Raw genomic sequence first — 19,232 nt, forward strand, 5'->3', positions numbered from 1 at the left:
TGGGCATCCAGGTCCCGTTACTGGTTATTGACCGGAGACGTGTCTCGGTCATGTCTACATTGTTCTCGAACCGTAGGGTCCGCACGCTTAAGGTTTCGATGACAGTTATATTATGAGTTCATGAGTTTTGATGTACCGAAGGAGTTCGGAGTCCCGGATGAGATCGGGGACATGACGAGGAGTCTCGAAATGGTCGAGACATAAAGATCGATATATTGGACGACTATATTCGGACATCGGAAAGGTTCCGAGTGATTCGGGTATTTTTCGGAGTACCGGGGAGTTACGGGAATACGGGGGGAGAAGTATTGGGCCTTATTGGGCCATACGGGAAAGAGAGAGGGGCTGCCTAGGGCAGGCCGCGCCCCCCCCCCCCCCCAAGGCCTAGTCTGAATTGGACTAGGGGGAGGGGCTGCGCCCCCTCCTTCCTTCCCTTCTCCCTTCCCCTTCCTTGTCTCCTATTCCTACTACATGGAAGGACTCCTAGTTGGACTAGGAAAGGGGGAATCCTACTCCCGGTGGGAGTAGGACTCCCCTAGGGCGCGCCATAGAGAGGGCCGGCCCTCCCCTCCTCCACTCCTTTATATACGGGGGCGGAGGGCACCCCATAGACACACAAGTTGATCTTCGTGATCGTTCCTTAGCCGTGTGCGGTGCCCCCCTCCACGATATTACACCTCGATCATATTGTAGCGGTGCTTAGGCGAAGCCCTGCGACGGTTAAACATCAAGATCGTCACCACGCCGTCGTGCTGACGAAACTCCTCCCCGAAGCTTTGCTGGATCGGAGCCCGGGGTGCGTCATCGAGCTGTACGTGTGTCAAGAACTCGGAGGTGCCGGAGTAACGGTGCTTGGATCGGTTGGACCGGAAAGACGTACGACTACTTCCTCTACGTTGCGTCAACGCTTCCGCTTCGGTCTACGAGGGTACGTAGACTACACTCTTCCTTCTCGTTGCTATGCATCACCATGATCTTGCGTGTGCGTAGGAAATTTTTTGAAATTACTACGTTACCCAACAACTCTCTGGTTGGATAGTCACGCTACTCTCCTGGGGAGGCAAGCTCACTCTACTAAACTCAGTCTTAGCAGCAATCCCCAATTACTTCATGTCTTGTTTCACTTGGCCTAAGGAAACACTGGATCAGCTAGAAAGGATTTTGAGAGGTTTTTTATGGCATGGCTCTCACTCGGCTAAGGAAGGACACTGCTTGGTAGCTTGGGATACTGTCTCCTAAATAAAAGCATAGGAGGTCTGGGAATAAGGGATCTTCACGCACATAATATTGCCATGCTTTGCAAATTCATGACAAAGGTCCTTCAGGACAGTGACGTCCCTTGCTATCAATGATTTGGTTCCGAGAGGAGTATTGCAAAACATCCATCCCATTGAAAGTCTCAAGCAGTGACATGACCATATGGAGATGTCTGAAGGCCGTCATTCCGCTCGTACTACAGAGCACGAAGTGCAAAGTGGGTGCAGGTTTCAAAGTTTCTTTTTGGCACGACAACTGGACTGGTCATGGGCAACTTCTCCACTCCTACCCCACGCTGTTCTCCTTTGCAAAACATAAATTCTGCACTGTTGCTACTCAGCACACCTCCGGGGGTTGGCGGGTAGAGTTACTTCCAAACCTTTCTGTCACGGCAAACAGGGAACTACAGAGACTGCTAGCGCAGCAACGGGATTTTCAGTTGTGCCATAATGGCCAGGACCCAAGGGCAAGTTCTATCTCTGGAAAGGAAGCAAGTACATCATATTTCTATCTCTGGAAAGGAAGCAAGGACCAAGGAAGTAGTGCAGGGCTCCAAGGTCTTTGAGAGAGAACTCCCGCTCGAGAGCCATAATGGTTTGCTGAAGAAGTCGCTCAGATGAAGCTGTCAGGACTATATCATCAACGTATAGCAGGAGGTAGACAATCTCACTGTTGCGGCTGTAGATGAAGAGCGAGGGGTCTGCACGGGAACTGACGAAACCGAGGCGAAGAAGATGATCGGCGAAACGGCTGTACCATGCTCGCGGCGGCTGTTTAAGCCCATAGAGAGACTTATTGAGGCGGCACACATGGTCCGGTCTGGCGACATCGACGAATCCCGACGGCTGCACACAGTAGACTGTCTCATTGAGTGTACCATGTAGAAAAGCATTGTTGATGTCGAGCTGGTGAACCGGCCAGTCTTGTGCAACAGTAAGAGAGAGGACGGTTTGAACTGTTGCTGGCTTGACAACGGGGCTAAAAGTCTCGCCGTAATCGACGCCGGCACACTGGGTGAAGCCGCGGAGGACCCAACGTGCTTTGTAGAGATCTAGGGACCCATCTTGCTTAAGCTTGTGCCGAAATATCCATTTACCAGAAACGACATTGGCACCGGGCGGACGGGGAACAAGATCCCAAGTCTGATTGTTTTGAAGGGCACTAAATTCGTCACCATAGCAGAGTGCCAGTGGGTATCTTTAAGAGCACTTCGGTAGCTCTTAGGTAGAGGACTAGGGACATCAACAAGAAGATTAAGACGATCAACAGGCAAAGATAGGCCACGGTTTCCACAGGTAAACATCGAGTGAGAATTGTCGGCAAGGGGAGGTCCAACAGGAGCCAAAACTATAGGTAGAGTTGGAGATGTAACTGGAGGAGTGGGAGGGGTGGGCGGCTCAGGTGTAGGAGGCATGGGTGGCTCAGGTGGATGTGGTGTGGCCGGCATCGGTGCTGGAGGTTGGTTGATTTGTGAGGGAGGAATGATAGGATGATCATCTAAAAAGGACAGATCAATGGCAGTAGGGGGTGGTGTGGATTGTTTAGCAAAAGGGAAGGTGTTCTCATCAAAGACAACATGTCTAGAGATGATGATTTTTATGTGTAGTGAGGTCAAGACAGCGATATCCGCGATGGTTAGAGGGGTACCCGAGGAAAACGCACGGTCGTGCGTGGAGCTAGTTTGTGTGGTGCTATAGCGGATAGGTTAGGATAGCACAGACAACCGAAAACACGCAAGTGCTCTAGGGGGAGAGGTAGGCCGCGAAGAGCCTCATAAGGTGTACGCTGTTGCAATGTTTTGGTTGGGTGTAGGTTGAAGAGGAAAGTGGCAGTGTGAAGAGCTTCAACCCAATAGGCCGGTGGTAAGCTGGCTTGGAAAAGAAGGGAACGCACCATGTTATTAGTGGAGCAGATGACACGTTCAGCTTTGCCGTTCTGTGGAGAGGTGTATGGACAAGACATGTGAAGGGTGGCACCAAGGGATAGGAGAAACTTGTGAGCACTGGTATTATCGAATTCGCGTCTATTGTCACACTGTACAGATTGGATGGTTGTTTTAAACTGAGTGGAGACATAGGCAAAAAAGTGTTTGAGTGTAGAGAAAGTCTCAGATTTTAATCGCAAAGGAAAAGTCCATAGGTAATGTGTGAAATCATCTAACACAACTAGGTAGTATTTGTAGGCAGACACACTAGGAAGAGGCGAAGTCCACAAATCACAATGGATAAGTTGAAAGGACAAGTAGTCTGAGTAGTAGATGTATCAAAAGGTAGGCGAACATGTTTTCCTAATTGACAAGCATGACATAAATGGTCATCGTTATTGTTTTTGTGACAAGGAAAAGAAAAAGCACGTGCTAGGTGCGACAAAGCTTGACTACTGAGATGGCCTAGGCGACGATGCCACAATGTTGAGGATGACGTGGTGGCAGAGAGAGCTTGCGGAGTGGAAGATGGCCACCAGAAAGGGTAGAGTTCGCCGGAAACTATTGCACCTGACGATCTCGTTCTTGGTGCGGAAGTCCTTCACAGAGAGACCAAAAGGATCAAACTCAATAGAAACAAGATTATCAGTGGTGAGCTTACGTACAGAAATAAGATTTTTGATAATGTCAGGTGTAACTAGAACATTGTTAAGAGAGAATGAATGATTAGGAGTAGAGAGGGTGGTGTGACCGGTGCACGTGATGGGAAGGGCTTGACCATTGCCAACGATGACATGAGAGTAAGAGGAGTTAGAAGAGAGGAGGTGTGAAAGTTTACCTTGATTGCCGGTCATGTGAGCGGAAGCGCCTGAGTCCATGCACCATTCGTTTGAAGATGGTGGTGTCAAGGACATTGTGTTGAAAGCCTGCATGAGTGATCCTTGGTCGAAGGACGGATGCGGATTAGCATATGTCGGTCCAGATGATGGAGCGGGTGGCGGCGCTCCGGTCGGCCAAGATATGGTTGGCATAGGCATTCCTGCTGACTAGGGCATTGGCGAGGCGGCACCGTAGGGCCAGGGAGGCGGGTGGGTTATCATGGCATGATGTGCCTGTGCCGGACCAAGAAGGGACGGTCGCTGAGGCTGACCTGGCCACATCTGGATGGACCCCTGCCCAAGGGTTTTGCATGGATGGCCATGGTGCCGGCGAGCCCTTCGCCGGTAGGTTTGTGTTGCCGCCTTGCTGTTGGGAAGGTCCGGAGTGGAGATGGCGGCATCGCGCGCCAAATCGGCAAGTCCCACGTTGGAAGTTACGACATGTGTCGGGGCGACGTGGAGGCGGCATGGTAGCTGCAGGTCCGCGCGATGGGGAAGGCGCAGAGACACCTCGGGCGACGAAGGCGGTCGGAGTTGAGGAGGAGGACTCTGACTGCTGCAGCGTGAGCTCCTCGAGCAGAAGGGACGAGCGCACATCCAGAAAGGACGGGAGTGGGCGCTGCTTGAGGGTCAACGTGCGCATGTAGGCAAGCCGTGATCCGAGGCCGCGGAGCGTGTTCTGAACGAGACGCTTGTCGGTGATGGTCGTGCCCAGTGCGTTGAGCTCGTCAGAGAGGACCTTCTGCTTACGACAATAGTCAGCCACGGTCATGGTGCCTTGCTGGAGACCATGGAACTCTTGCTCGAGGTAGGAGGAGCGAGTCTGGGAGTTGTCGTGGTAGATGTTGGAGAGCCGCGTCCACAACGAGTGGGCAAGGAGTGGCGTGGTGGTGTCAACGATCATGGCGAGAAGTTCAGGCGCGACGACGCTGTTGATCCATGAACGGACGATGGCGTCGTTCCGACCCCACTGCGGCGTCGGATGGGTGGGGTATTCTGCCTCGAGTAGATGGTCCTTCAAGGCTTACTTCTGGACAGCGTCGAAGAATATGCCGCGCCGTTGGAGATAGTTGGAGGTGGAGACCTCAAGGGTGACCGGAACGACGGCATGGATGCTTGGAAGTGCGGCCGCGAGGGCCCAGAGAGCAGCCTTGGCGTTAGCCTCGGCGAGGGCGGCGGCGGCTGCGGCGGCCTCCTCCTGGGCCGCGATCTTTTGGGGCGTCGGCGCCATGCGTACAGGTTACGTACATACGCGAGAGAGAGGATCGAAAACTCTAATCTGATACCATGAAGGCAATTATAATTGTTGCACTTGGATTGATTTGATCCCGTGATGGGATTATATAGTACAAGGAGGCTACAATATTTGGAAATAAACGAAACAAACTAAGATACGAATCCTCCTTGATTCAGCCGGCTGGACGTGTCCTGCACGTACAGTCTAACACACACATCATCCTACACTGCTGGACTGCAACTGCCATTTGGGGCAAGTTTGGTTTGGCCGACACCGCAGGCGCGGCTTCAAGCATCCGCGAGTTCATTCAGACTAGATGACCCGTTGCGCCAATGGCGCAGAGGCTGAATATAAGCTAATCGGTGTGAGAGTATGCTCTAAACTATTATTGTTCAAAAAGAATAGCTTATATACATTGGTTGAATGTGTACAGGATCGATTGGGAAATCTTAATATGAGCTTGTAAGTGCTGCAGATATGATCACAGGGAATGTTTGATGCAAACATTAGTGTGAAAGCATGGATAAAAGGAAAGGTTGTTTTCTTCGGTCATAGTGTTGTGAAACAACAGTAGAAGAGGAGACCTTCACATATATACAATAAGCGATGGTAAACCGCTCTTGACTATACAGACAACAATAAAATCTAAAGATCGTAAACTACATCATAGACTACTTTTCACCATAGAGGCAGCAAGGGAGGACTAAAGTCTATACATATCTTGCTGGGAGTAGTCCAAAATGGGAAAGATGCTGGTCTGATAGATATGAAACAAAAGGTGGTTGTTGCGGTAACCGATGAAGCACGCTATCCAGGATACATTCAGCAAAGTTTACCAGAAACTGTTGCTGGTTGCTTCAAGGCGCTGCTCAAACTTCATAGCAATGTAGCGTAGCCTTTGCGTCAGTCCTTCGATGCTTGCAAGAGCTGTTTTCATAACTCCTTTGGTGTTGTCCTGACCTTTCAGGTGGCGAGCAGCTGTTGTGTTTTCTATCTGGGCAGAATATGAGTTCATGTACCTGACAGCGTAGTAGCATGTTTTGCGCAGCTTCTTGATTGTCTCATTCGATGAAGTCAACCATTTGACCAGGTGCGTCACTTGATTTTCTAGCCTCTTGACATGGGTGTAGTGGTAGCCTCTCATTTCTTTGCCATATGCATTCTCCATGAATCTAATAGCCTCCATAGCAGCACTGTCTTCTGCATCTTCATAGCTATCTAAGATTGCACCTGGTATAGAACTCGGGACAAGTGAACCATCTAGCAATTCCAAAGTAGAAATGAAAGTCACTGTCACACGATTCTTTCCGCCTGGGTATATTTTGTGCTGGTAAGTTGCAGGGGGCAGCTTTAGAGCTTGCAGCATGAGGCCAAAGATGTGAGCATAAGGAATCACTATCAGGTAGTCATTATCCTGTAGGGACAAAGCGAGGGTAAATTTTCTTTCTCACAAAATAATAGCTGAACCAATAGATGAGAAGTGCTAAAAGCTGCTAGCCTAATTAACCTAATAGCGGAACATTAAGCCCTCAATTTAGCAAATAATTGAAGATTTACCGCAACCATATAGATCTAATAGCAGCAGTCTTAACCAATGACAATAAATAAACTACCACTATTTTCTCCCGTAAATAAACTGCAAATAATTAACATAAGCATTAAATCGGTCACCCTAATTAACTTAATAGGTTAACACTTATCTCTCTCTAATGAAATAAATAACATCATGCATCACCGCAAGACAGTATAAATTTCACACTCAAAATCTAATCAAAACTGCATCTTGTGCCATTTATGACACTTGGATCAACATTTAAGGGAATAACAATAGATCACTGTCAAGTGGGAATGTTTTACTGAATTTCAACTTATATGATAAAATTATTAGGCAAGCTTTGAAAATAAGTTTATAAGCTTTCAGAATCATATCCGCAAACACATGACAGTTCCCTTGGAGGTATATACTTATTTCTCCATATGTCATTATTTCAAGACAAAGCATGTTATTCACACCCACTTAGAATCATAATTTCCAGTAAACTTTCCATACAGCAATATCAATAAAAAGGCTTCTGTTCTTTACCTTTGATAGAAGAGGCAACTGGCTGAGGCTGCCCTAGCATGAGGTCAAACTGTCGATTGCAGAGCTGAAGCGCTATTGAAAGTAATTACATCACCTGCTCGATGTACAAAATAACCATTATATCATATATCATATTTTACGGTTAAAACTGCAAAAGGAGTAGAGAACGGCAAAAGGGAACTACACAATTTAGTCAACAAACTAAGTTTAGAGGCGCAAATGTATGATGGAGCGCACGAATTCCTTTCGCTGGTCTCGGTGTGAATTACGTAGCCTGACAACTAAATTTCAAATCATGGCATGATGGCAAGCAAGGAAAAGGTGCCAATTCACCACCACTACCAAATTCCTCCACATCCAGCTAACTTTTATGGCTTCATGCCAACATTGGCCAACTCCTTTAACATGTAGTAGAAACAAATGATTTAATTTATATCATACAGTAAAATCTTCCCTCAAGTCTGAAAGTACCACAGACCCTGATGTAAGGAGCAGAATAAATTTAAACCATCAGGGCATTGTTTCTAAAACCAGGGCCAACCTCTCAAATCTCTATATGGTGTTCTTGTCCCCGAGAAATAGAAAAGCGAGTTATATACAAGGAAAATGTACCAAAAGCAAGGTGAGTTAGTTGTTTCAAACATGCAGTCCTTGCTAAACATTTAGCCGAAAGAAGTAGAATAACTAACCCATCACTAACGCTTAAGTACAGTATCTGATTTTTTTTTCTGGCCATGCAAACATGTAAATATTTGGCAGATATGTAGACTAAAGTGTCAACTAAAAAACACTGTCCGCAATTGGAAGAAACATAATCAGTCTAGAATAAGCATTTGTAGCTAGATAAATTACTTATTTCAAGTTGATTGCTATTTCTTTTAGGAAGCAAATCATGGCAGGAAGTCAACTATAAAATGGCAAGAAGATGATTGTCCAACAGTTTTTCCTCTGGTTGATTTCGGGTAAAACAGAGAGGCCATACCAGCTGCACTTCCTCATTTGTAAATTCCCGACGCTTGTTCTTGTTTTGATTCATTTAGGCTGGCTATCTTCTTGCTGCTTGAACCACAAGTTCTTTTATCTTTCTTGAGACCTCTACATAGATAGAGGAAAATCAAGAAGATGAAAATTCCATTAAAGATCAAAATATCGACCTTCACTATCACCTCCAGCTCATACAAAATTAGCGACATCAAGAGACAACAAATTATAAATCGAATTAAATATTTGCACAATTCAAATATCTGCACGGAAATCTACAAGCAAACAAACAACCCCATGGATCTTTCATTGTACAAAGGCATCTCAATATACACTCAGAGCTTGATAATAGAAACGAGGCATAGTTATTTTAGTCTGCCAAGCATTTTGTGCCTACCGCAATCATGAAGTATACTGTGTAACTAACCTAATCGTTTTCTCATTGTTACCCAAGAAGGAAGAACTACCTAAATAACTGAGAGGAGGGCAGTGAGGAGGATGGCTTGGGTACTGATTCAAACTAACAACCGATAGATCGGGTTTCACATTAACATAAAACAACATCACATTTATCATCAAGTGCTAAGCTATCATCATTCAAATGCATGTAATTTCTGGTTTTACGTGGACATACCGAACGAAGCAATGGGAAAACATAGAGATCAGAATAGCAGTCCATCTAGCAGACAAAGTCAAAATAGCAACAATTTCGATCGCTTCTAGGACTATTAGCAGTGGGCCATGCACTTGCAGGTCCCGTTGCCATTAAAATGGAATCAGGTTACCCCCATGGAAGCACATTTAAAAGGTGCCGAAATCTAAACAGAAATCTTAACATATCTTAACTGAATCAAAATGACTATCCTATACATGTAAATGCACATAGAATAGCCAGGAAAACAGATCAAGTTACTCAATGGCCGCACGCACACGCATCAAAAGGTGCGGAAACCTAAACAGAAACATAAACATATATTAACCGAATTGATCAAACCTAGCTATCTGATCCAGGCCAACCAATGGCATCACATATATATCGACCGAAATGCATTGGGCCATTGCAAATCTGAATGGAGGATCAATACACAAGTTTATGATTATGGATAGGTTCGCGTTGTTTAGAGATGCGGGTTGCAGGCTATATCCATGCCAAGACAGTACCTTGTATGTATAGGACTGAAGGATAATATTTTTAAGAATCTGAATCTAACTTCCAATTAACAGAAATTATAGCATCTATACTGTGTAGAGGGTTCAGATATATATTTGTTCACCAAGCTTCTTTATTATGTCCATCTCTTTTTCTAGTTGCAATATAACACAAGGAGGCATTGTTAGTCCGAAACCAGACTGTACACGAATTTGGGCGCATTAATTTCACAAGCCAGGGAAATAATGTACTTCCCAAGACATACCATAGCTTATTCCTCTTATTTCTTTCTCAGACATGCACACATCAAATTAGAGGAATTTTAGGGAAATAAATGAAAGCTTGATGCGAGACAGGAATGGGCAAGCATATGGGAAACGAGCACTTGCAAGCATATTCTTACTTTATGAGCACCGCTAACAAGCCCTGGAGGCTCGGGGTGACATGAGGCGCCGCATCTGGTCGATCACAATGACCATCTGAATGTCGAACACCATGTCAGCTTCCTCTGCTCTAACCCAGTGGTCTGGCAGCATCGGATGCCACCAAAGCTGATCCCTGCATACCAGGACACCAAAATTATAATATGAGAAGATAGCATAGGAAGAGCAAAAAAATTTGTTTAGTCATCCCACAAAGCTACTAAATTCCTTGGCTCAGTTAAGGTGCTTTTCAACACCATCACGGAACCGGGAGTAAACTGCGCACATCTCAGCAGCTGCCACACACTGGTGCCAGACACGCGACAACAGCGGCGAGGAGGCCGGCGGCATACTCGGACGTTCAAAGCTGTTCAAAGCTCCTCAGGTTGTCTATCTATCTCAAATTCCTCTCTCTTTTACCAAAAGTTAGACACGGTCGAAAACTCAAAGAAACAAAATTCTTCTGGTTGTGTATCTCTCAGATTCCTCTCTATTTTCTTTAAAATTAGATGCGGTGGAGACGGAAAAGAAATTAACTTTGTGCACTATTTATACACACTGGGAGGAGAAAATATATGGAAGAAGTAAAACCAATTAGAGTAGTATCTAGGTTTATAAATATACAAAATTGTCGAGCATGAATTTCCCTTTTACACTTCGTCTAGCAGATTAAGTATATAACAAATCAAACAGTAAATATGTGAGCTCAATGTCGCTTGTTGGCAAGTAAACAGAAGGCAACCAAAACTGAAGATATACATGTTCTGGACAGGACAATGGTTGCTTCTGTTTGTTGCTGGCCCTCTTCTGTCCAAGGCTACCAATCGTATGGTCAGCAACTAAAACAACCATGAATTAAGAAATTAATTAACTGTAATTAACAAAAATAGACTTCACATATGAATCCAAAATGGCAATGAACACGAACCCTAACGGTGCATCACCAGAAAATAATGTTAGGAAGGATGGACGTTTCGGGAGTTACCGGTCCTGGCGCCTTAGGAGGAGGCTGCCTTCCGGAGTCCGTCCTCTTGGTGATGAAGCTGACGCCGATGAAGCTGAGAATGAAATTCTGTCCAACATAGTACAACCTCCTTTAATATTTTTATAGGATTCGATATAGAAGAGGAATTCAGACAAATTATATGTGTATAAGCATCTACAGAAACATATCTACAACTATCATGTTGAAAGTTTATTTTAATTCAACCTCTAACAGGCCGTAAACTGGCAAATGAAAAAACTGCGCTCAGGATAATAACTTCCTGGACAGCACATTAAATTGATGGCTGCTCTGAAACTGCCTGGCCAAAAAGCACAAACAAATACTCTTTGGAAAGCTTGAGACCTACACTACAACTTATATTTGGAGACTTGAAATTATGGACTGATCAGCCCAGAATTGGCCCAAACATCACTATCCAAAAACACCAATTCCTCTAACTGAACCAAACTATTCCTCTAATTATGTACAGCAGGGGCAGCAGTGCTAAATGCTTTCTTCTCTACAGATTCTTATAGCAACAAAAGCATTTGTGCATAGAAATAAGTGCCTTTCATTGAGCTTTTCAATTCAGCACACATGAGCAATTAACTTTCAAAATCCTAGAATAATAGAGGCATAGGTAAGAAACACCAACCTGCAATAGATGTTGCATAGAGAACTTTTCAGTTCAGCACACATGAGTATTTAACTTGCAAAATCCTAGAATAATACATGCATAGGTAGCTGCAGTGAGAAGGAGAGGAAGCACCAACCTGCAATGATGTTGGATAGAGAAAATAAACTCTCAGCAGGAGCATATCCGCAAGCCAAACGGGAATAACTAAAAGTAGCAATGTGTGAAACATAACAGAGAAAGTCCAATCACTAAGTTTCATAAGAACACCGACGACAAAGGAATATTGTGAGAGATTGATCTTGGCTTACCTTCTGCCAAGGACGACGTCGACGACCGCTTCGCCAGCAGTGCACCAGCACCGCGCCTGCTTCAGCAGCTGCTCCTCTCATCCCCGGCGGCGCCACAAAGAGAAAAAATGAAAAAGAGAAATCAGGAGAAGAAGCAGAGCAACGAAGAGGAGAAGAGGCAGCAATGGTGAAATAATGAAACGGGAGATGTGGAGATGCAGCCCGCACAGGAGCATGGTGGCTAGTTTTACCTCATACTCTTATCCCTTGGTCAGGCAGCGCTCGATCCAGAAGCACGGCACGCAGCGGCAACGGAGTTCTTCACCAATCCTCGCCTCCCTCTCTCTCCTGCAGATCGAATCCAGCACCGCCGCCGTCGCCGGCCAGCTCATGGAGTCCATCCACCGCCGCCCCAGATGTTGGTTGCTGCTCCCCTCCTTTCCCCTCCTCCTCTGCCGTCGCCCCAGATGCCGAGTCCCGATCGAGGCCGCACTCCTCGGCTCGAGGTCCTCAGGCTGAGGCCGGATCGAGGCCATGCTCGTCGAGGCCGGCCAGGCGGGGGAGCCCGTCCCGCGCGAACCCAGAGCTGGCGGTGGAGACGGGTTCGCCCTCGAAGCGCTTGGCCACGGAAGCCTGCGCCCGAGCGATGGGAAGGCCAGGAGGAGGAAGAGGCGAGGCGGTGGAGGAGTAGCAGTCGGCGGCGGGGCTCCTAGGGCGTAGGAGGAGGTGGGAGGGAGTGGCAGCGGACGAAGGAGGGAGGAGCGAGGGGCGCGGGGCTGTGGATTGGGGCTAGGGTTCGATGCGGTGCGGTGTTTTTTTCCTTCGCGTGGTGTGCTGCATCCCCACGCGCGGCGCGGCTCGCGTGGTACCGTGCGCTCGAGGCCTTCGTTGTATGTTAGATTCTAGGAGGCTTTATATGTTAGATGGGCGCACCCGCTACCAGGTTTGGAAGGCTCTGGCCAATTATTTTCGCTGCTGCTGCGGTGACTCTATGGAGCGCCAGAAACGCACGAATTTTCGACAAAAAGATTTGGCCGGACAGGTTTACTGCTCATACAGCGTCTCAGTTACTACTGCTCTGGTGCCATCGATCTAGGAAGCATGAAATTAAGCAGTTGTTGCGCCAGTGGGCTATTGCTCTCGCATAGTTTGCCAGATGTAAAAGCACTAGTTCCTTCACTGTTTTCTCTTCACCACTCCCCGGTTTGGTAGTGGCCGCCTGCACACTCTGTGCAGTTTCTGCATTACCTTTCATGTAATTGACTTTTGTCCGCCGGGTTTTTTGTCTGTTTTGAAATATATAAGGTAGAACATAATCTACCTTTAATTAAAAAAAAAGGTGAGGGCGACGCTCGAGACCGCCACGGTGCACGGCGGGTCATCGCAGCGGAGCTTTGATGAGTTCGTCGACAAGCTAACGCGTCGTTGCGGCGGATGTTTTAACCTGAGCCGACCGATCGGCCAAAAGCGTCGCAGTTTATAAATTACTAGAGGTTGGGGCGCACCATTGGCGCGCCGCCTGAGTGGTGGCTGGGCGGTGCCAGGTTGGTACACTGCCCTTTTCTCGTTGTTGTTTGCCATTTGTATAGCAAATCTGCATGTAAGCAATGCCTGGTAAACATATTTTTACTATTTCGAACCGCTGTTCAACGATTATATTATGAAAAAGCTTAATCGCATTAGAGCGTACAACTACAACAAGCAAACATCTTTCAAAATCCCCTCTCGTCAGACTACTTGACTACTTGTACACTTTCAGTCAGTGTACTTGACTACGTGTACATTTTCAGGCACGCGATGCTGACTTCAGCGGATTTTTCATGTCAAATAAAGCAGCAGACAGTAACACTTACACCCTATTGTGAGAATAAGAACCACCTCATCTTGCTAGAGTTACAATACCTACCTCTAGGTATTCTTTGTTCATTTCGTCCCAAATTATCTTTTTCTACTGTGTCTTTTCCTCATTGTGGAGATACCCATGAACCTACAAAATTGATGAAGAATTAGAGATAATGAATAACCTATCTGGTCCTTTTTTCAGGCTCAAACATGTTCAAAGATGGATGAATAAAGGTACCTCCACATCATCAATATCAGAAAAAACTTTCTAGATCAGCATCAACTTTACTGCTTTCACCTAAGGATGACAAATAGCATTAAGAAGTTGATCAGGAGCAATCAACTTGACAATATGAACCCAAATGAGGACAGGTAGACTGAACTGAAATTACTATTGCATGTTACGGGTAACTAACAAACCTTGCGTGCCAGGATTGAGGATCCTTTGAAGCCACATAATCGTTTGCAATTTCACTATAACTAACTGTTGGAGATTTAACTCCCACTAAATTCTGCGTCAAAAAAGGCAAACTGAATTTCCAAAAAAATAAATACATATAGAGTATACAGAATGGATAGTAACAGAAAGAGCTAACACAACTGTACTGAAGAGGAACATCGATGCAATAAATCAATAGTTTTGAGCAGAAATAGCGCGTACTTACTGACAACCATCTGGTCCTTCACATCGCTGGCCGGCAGGCTTGACGGCGGAGGCTTCTCGCATGCTAACGACCAGGAGAATTAGGATGAGGCATATGGCTATGTGGCTGCTTCGGGTACTGGAAGAAGAGGCCATTTTCTTCGCGAGTGTCGATGAGCTGAATGACTGCAATTAAATATTTGAAATGTATGATGCATGATTACCCAAATCGACACGAACTAAATACAATAAGAAATATAAAGTACCGGAAAGCAATAATTTATTGAAAATCAAAATAATAATTCAAAGCAGAAGAAAGTAGTACTAAAATTTTGAGGCCCCATCTTCATACTTAGCTACATAGGAAAACAATTAGTACCTTACAGCTTATTAAAATACTCTCTGCTTCATGAAATAATAAAAAAATGCACTCTTATTTAAGCTGGTCTATTTTTTGGAACTATTTCCCTGCTTGGTTATCAAACCAATAATAACCATGCTTTTAAAAATTTGCCAACATATTTTTCTGCTATTCAGTCATAAGACAGTGTGATATCCAATATGTTATTTGTTTTATTGTGGCTCGCTATATTATTTTCGGTCCAACGGCTACTGTACTCAACTTTTCTATTTGTCAAAATGGTGTTGGCGAAACTTTTCACGAAGCACCAACACCATTTTAGGCTGAACGTCATGTTCCTAAACAAATAAGTCTGACTCGGTTCCATGTTTTTCTAATGGCTCTTTCCCCTTTCTTATTATAACTAACTACTTGTTCTTATAAGACTGTACTGCCGAATCCAAGCAGGTCGGGTACATGATCTGCAGAGCGCTCGGAGATCTTGACCAGATCAGATCCCTCCATGACTGTTAGTATAAGAGATGTATCACCATGACAGAAAAGCTTGTCCAGAAAAAGACAATTAAAGGGAGATAACATTACAATCTTGTTTCTATATGTGCAGCCTATAACAGAGCAACCACAAGACCCTGCAACTAATCTGTATCGAGTTTGTCTGCATCAAAAGCTTCAGCAGTTTCACTCCAAAAAGACGTTGTAGCTATTTCCCTGGAATAAATAAAAAAGTATAGTTAGAACTGAAGCTACCGGTATACAAAATATTCAGAATGCCGCCATGCACAAATAAATCTGGAAACTATGTTCATCACAGAGTAAAGCAAGCGGGACATTGTATTGGTAAGTCTGAAGGTTCTCTTCGAGTTGGTTGTTGCTACTAATCACATCAATAAATATAGGGAAGGAGATTCATTCATGTAAAAATGGTAGACAATATTGCCAACGAATCACAGTAAAAAGAGAATCTATACAACATGTGTTTAGCTAATTACGTGCAAGGTAAGTCTAGCCATTGAAGTTACTCGGTATACTATAGAACGGCCTAATCTTGTAAGTATAGCGCAGCTTACTTCCACTCACGGGATGAATCTCTGTATTTTTTGTCCTGCCAAGCCACGAAACGATGGTCCACAACATGAAAGGAATATTTCGCTGCCTTGATCTCAATAAATTCCAGGTAAATAATTATGTCCCATAAACTTATCAAAATGTGCTCTGGGAATGGAACCTTGCGTGGAGCAACCCTGCATCCAAATTTCAAGAAAGAGTTATCACAAACCCCAACTTCCAAAGAACATTGTAGGATAATCACACAAATAGAATAGATCAAACAAAATGGCATAAACAGAAATTAAAAACACCAAGGCAAAAGCAAGGACTAACCTTTTATATTTTTCTAAGATGTCCATTCTTCGTCTTAGTGCGTACAGCGGTGGAGCGCCATGGTGAACAACTAATTTCATTCACTGTATGGTAAAGGTAAAACAAGATTGTTTCGAAGCTAATCAGAGAGTGTAGACTGGGTGGCTAGCAATATGTGCACACGTTTGGAAGGAAGAAAACCTTGGTTTAATAGATGTCCAGAGCTCTTTACTGAACATAGAAAAATGGGACAGCAGCTGCTAATGAGGTACCAAAACCATGTGTAACCTGCATCCAAAAACCTCAATGTAAACACCCCAAGGATTGGGTGATTTCACCATGGAACCAACATACAGGGCACTAAATCTGGCGATGGTTCAAATGTATGAAATCACCTTCGATCAGGAACACAAACCAAGAATCGAAGAATAAATAATACTGGCCGTGCAGATTTCATCATAACATTCACTTATATAGCACTAATTGATGCCAAAACAAAACTTGTCTTACTTCATGCAATAAGTACCATAAAACTTCCCTTTTATTCTAACCAACAAAAGGGGAAAAGGTCCCTGCTCACCCCATCTAAATTAACAGAGCACTGGAGCCTACAAACCAGGAACCACATGAACAGAAAAAGAAAAGGCAAACCAACCATCTACTGCCAAGCTCAACTTAACCATATACTAACATGTACCTACCCTTTCATCCACCATGAAAAGGTGGCACAACTCGTTCTTCACACAATGTAGGCCGACAAAACTAAATAGAATAGCCATAGCATCAGCAAGACACACAAATCATGGATCGACCAACAAAAAAAAGTACCTCACACTGAATTAACGTAGACCAATCTGCAAAACCAAATAGGTCTGGTGTGGATAGTTCAGGGAGGTCAATGGGGATAATTCAGACATCATATAATGATTAATCTCACTACAAAGCCAGTGATGCTAATATTTGCATTATAAGCTTACGTTACAGGTAGCATTTTAGATGTGGGCATATAGATGCACGAAATAGTGAATGTGAGACTATTAAAGAACAATGAAAAGGACCATGCCAATGATTGACACTAGTAGAAAAAAATCACTGGCCGTTGCATTCGTGTAGGGGGACTTAATTGTGAGAAGAAACCTGCACTTGAAGTGAACTGAATATCATGCTTATAATTGGGTTCTCTAGATTAAAATAGCATGTGTGCTAAAACAGTATTATCTCATATCTCACAAAAATCACCAACTTCCTGTTTTTGGAAGAACATCATAGATTATGAGGAATTGCAAATCAAGACGGTTAGCTAGAGTGTGCTCTTACCTGAATTGGCCGGTCTGCGACAACAAACACAAAGAAGTGATTCCTGGCAATGTGTTGCCGGTGCAAACATTAGAGCAACTCAAACAATGGATATGGCTACAAAAATTATGATTCCACTACTTGTCGAGGGCACCAACTTGCAACAATGAGAAAGTCATGGTCCGCTTGAAGTCTGTAGCTTCATATTGGTTGTTCCCCAAGCTAATTCACCCTTCAAACTGCCTGAGTCAAATCAATAAAATCTTAGGTCCATTGTGAGTATGCAATACAATCAGAAATAATTGAATATATTCTCTTACAATAACAAACAAAAATCACTCAGAAAAGTTTCAAGGTTTGGTAAATTTCTATGAATTCCAATTAGTTCACCAACCAAACATGACAATCATCCAGGAGAGATGTAAGCTTTGGAAAGTATTGCCGGTTCAGCACAGAGGAACACACAAGCATGATGCTACCATCTTGTCCATCCATTGAAGCTTCTATTCACAACAATAACAGATGTGGCATCACAGTAGATACATCCTACAGCCAGCACACACAGAGAAAATCACCTCGGGTCGATTCCCTGGACAAGCAGAGCATGGTAGCATGAGAGAGAAGTCACCTTGGCAGGCAACAAATGGCGGTGGTGATGTTGAGCACCTCGGATGGTGCACATCCTCCTTCAGTAGATGGATCAGAGCAACTTCTCTCCATGCAATATGCACACAAGCAGATGTCACACATCACAAAGGGGATGAAGAAAACTATACAAGGGGAGGAGAGGACTGATTCGTACCTCCTGCCTACTCGGTCGCCATGGCAAGGAAAGGCTAGGGTTGGGGCTGCCTCATGAACAGAGATGTTCTCCTGCGCCAGAAAAGAGAGGGAGCTTCACGAACAGAACACCAACTTCAAATCGAACACACACACACAAAGAGAGAGAAGAGATGAAGAGGGCACCTTGTCCATGGCGTCGGCACAAGGGTCAGAGCCAGAACGAGCTCCCTCGTCACGCGGCCTCGGCCTGCATCATGGTGCTCGCACCGTCGTGGCCGTGGATCCGGACCTGTTGCTCGATTTGGGGAGAGGGGGAGGGGAGAAGGTTTCCGATGGAGGGGAGAAGATGATGGGAGGAGAGAAGGGGCGGGGGTGGCGGCTGAGGCGAAGGGCGCTGGTGGCGGCGCCGGATGTGGGGGAGGCCCAGACGAGGGAGAGGGAGAGGAATCGCCAGGGGTTGGGCTGTGCGATCTGTTTTTTTTCTCTTCCTTCAGCTGTTCGGCATACCAATCACAACTCGACCGGAAGCACTTTTTCTATCCTACGTGGACAGCGCGAGGGGGCGTGCCTTCCAGGCACGTTAATGCTTCTCGATAGTGTATGTATAAGCATTGTGTACTCTGTCATGTGTAGTGCACAAGTGTGTGCACGGTCATTGACTCAGCGTCGGGCGGTGCTATCAATGCGTACTCACGAGTATAAATCGTAAATGAATGTGGAATGTGATTCTATTTTGAAATAATGTGTTATGAAATTTCCATCTATGTGAATCTTCATGACATCCAAGTAGTGTCGGATCTAGAATTACACTACAGAGGGTGGCACTTATTTATTTTTTCACGCACAGCTCGAAATTTAAATGTAATGCATGTTAGAGAACGTAGTAATTTCAAAAAAAATCTACGCACACGCAAGATCATGATGATGCATAGCAACGAGAGGGGAGAGTGTGTCCATGTACCCTCGTAGACCAAAAGCGGAAGCGTTAGCACAACGCGATTGATGTAGTCGTACGTATTCACGATCCGACCGATCAAGCACCGAATACACGACACCTCCGAGTTCTGCACACGTTCAACTCGATGACGTCCCTCGAACTCCGATCCA

At 45.0% G+C, this 19,232-nt stretch overlaps 2 protein-coding genes and 1 pseudogene across 23 annotated transcripts; all 3 read right to left on the reverse strand.

Moving 5' to 3' along the window:
* Positions 1 to 3,578: 3,578 nt before the first annotated feature.
* Positions 3,579 to 5,378, reverse strand: LOC147989924 (uncharacterized; annotated as a pseudogene).
* Positions 5,379 to 5,820: 442 nt separating this feature from the next.
* On the reverse strand, positions 5,821 to 6,862 carry LOC147989925 (uncharacterized). The gene is made up of 2 exons (XM_087536576.1): positions 6,854 to 6,862; positions 5,821 to 6,710 (listed from the first exon to the last, which is right to left on the reverse strand). Exons 1-2 carry the CDS (start codon positions 6,860 to 6,862, stop codon positions 6,129 to 6,131), a joined length of 591 nt encoding a protein of 196 aa, XP_087392702.1. The 3' UTR covers positions 5,821 to 6,128.
* Positions 6,863 to 7,378: 516 nt separating this feature from the next.
* Positions 7,379 to 18,620, reverse strand: LOC125545767 (uncharacterized). 22 transcript variants are annotated; one of them, XM_087546499.1, is made up of 19 exons: positions 18,309 to 18,616; positions 18,145 to 18,215; positions 17,971 to 18,051; positions 17,737 to 17,888; positions 17,364 to 17,585; positions 16,248 to 16,334; positions 16,068 to 16,150; positions 15,755 to 15,928; positions 14,349 to 15,395; positions 14,104 to 14,195; positions 13,922 to 13,981; positions 13,748 to 13,828; positions 11,863 to 11,930; positions 11,691 to 11,758; positions 10,918 to 11,004; positions 10,692 to 10,771; positions 9,914 to 10,068; positions 8,362 to 8,474; positions 7,380 to 7,473 (listed from the first exon to the last, which is right to left on the reverse strand). In XM_087546499.1, exons 14-17 carry the CDS (start codon positions 11,733 to 11,735, stop codon positions 9,927 to 9,929), a joined length of 354 nt encoding a protein of 117 aa, XP_087402625.1. In that variant the 5' UTR covers positions 11,736 to 11,758; positions 11,863 to 11,930; positions 13,748 to 13,828; positions 13,922 to 13,981; positions 14,104 to 14,195; positions 14,349 to 15,395; positions 15,755 to 15,928; positions 16,068 to 16,150; positions 16,248 to 16,334; positions 17,364 to 17,585; positions 17,737 to 17,888; positions 17,971 to 18,051; positions 18,145 to 18,215; positions 18,309 to 18,616; the 3' UTR covers positions 7,380 to 7,473; positions 8,362 to 8,474; positions 9,914 to 9,926. The 22 variants fall into 22 exon arrangements, 5 of the variants coding, with proteins under 5 accessions (XP_087402625.1, XP_087402621.1, XP_087402610.1 ...); XM_087546495.1 differs by having other exon boundaries at positions 12,093 to 13,828; XR_015618274.1 differs by lacking the exons at positions 10,692 to 10,771; positions 11,691 to 11,758 and adding an exon at positions 16,748 to 16,808 and having other exon boundaries at positions 7,379 to 7,473; positions 11,863 to 13,828; positions 17,364 to 17,406; positions 17,501 to 17,585; positions 18,309 to 18,620.
* Between the last annotated feature and the right edge of the window lie 612 nt (positions 18,621 to 19,232).

Source organism: Triticum urartu, chromosome 1A (assembly GCF_056163025.1).
Source record: "Triticum urartu cultivar PI428250 chromosome 1A, HENAU_Tu73, whole genome shotgun sequence".
In the NCBI taxonomy this organism is placed as follows: Eukaryota; Viridiplantae; Streptophyta; class Magnoliopsida; order Poales; family Poaceae; genus Triticum; species Triticum urartu.

What these genes read in the sequence shown, in the direction of transcription:
- LOC125545767 (XM_087546484.1), bottom strand. Translation starts at nt 11,943, where the DNA reads ATGAGAGGAGCAGCTGCTGAAGCAGGCGCGGTGCTGGTGCACTGCTGG. An exon ending in CTATGCAACATCTATTGCAG is followed by an intron (nt 11,005 to 11,572) that starts GTTGGTGTTTCT and finishes TATGTTGGACAG; the next exon opens with AATTTCATTCTCAGCTTCAT. An exon ending in CTCCTAAGGCGCCAGGACCG is followed by an intron (nt 10,772 to 10,917) that starts GTAACTCCCGAA and finishes TGGTTGTTTTAG; the next exon opens with TTGCTGACCATACGATTGGT.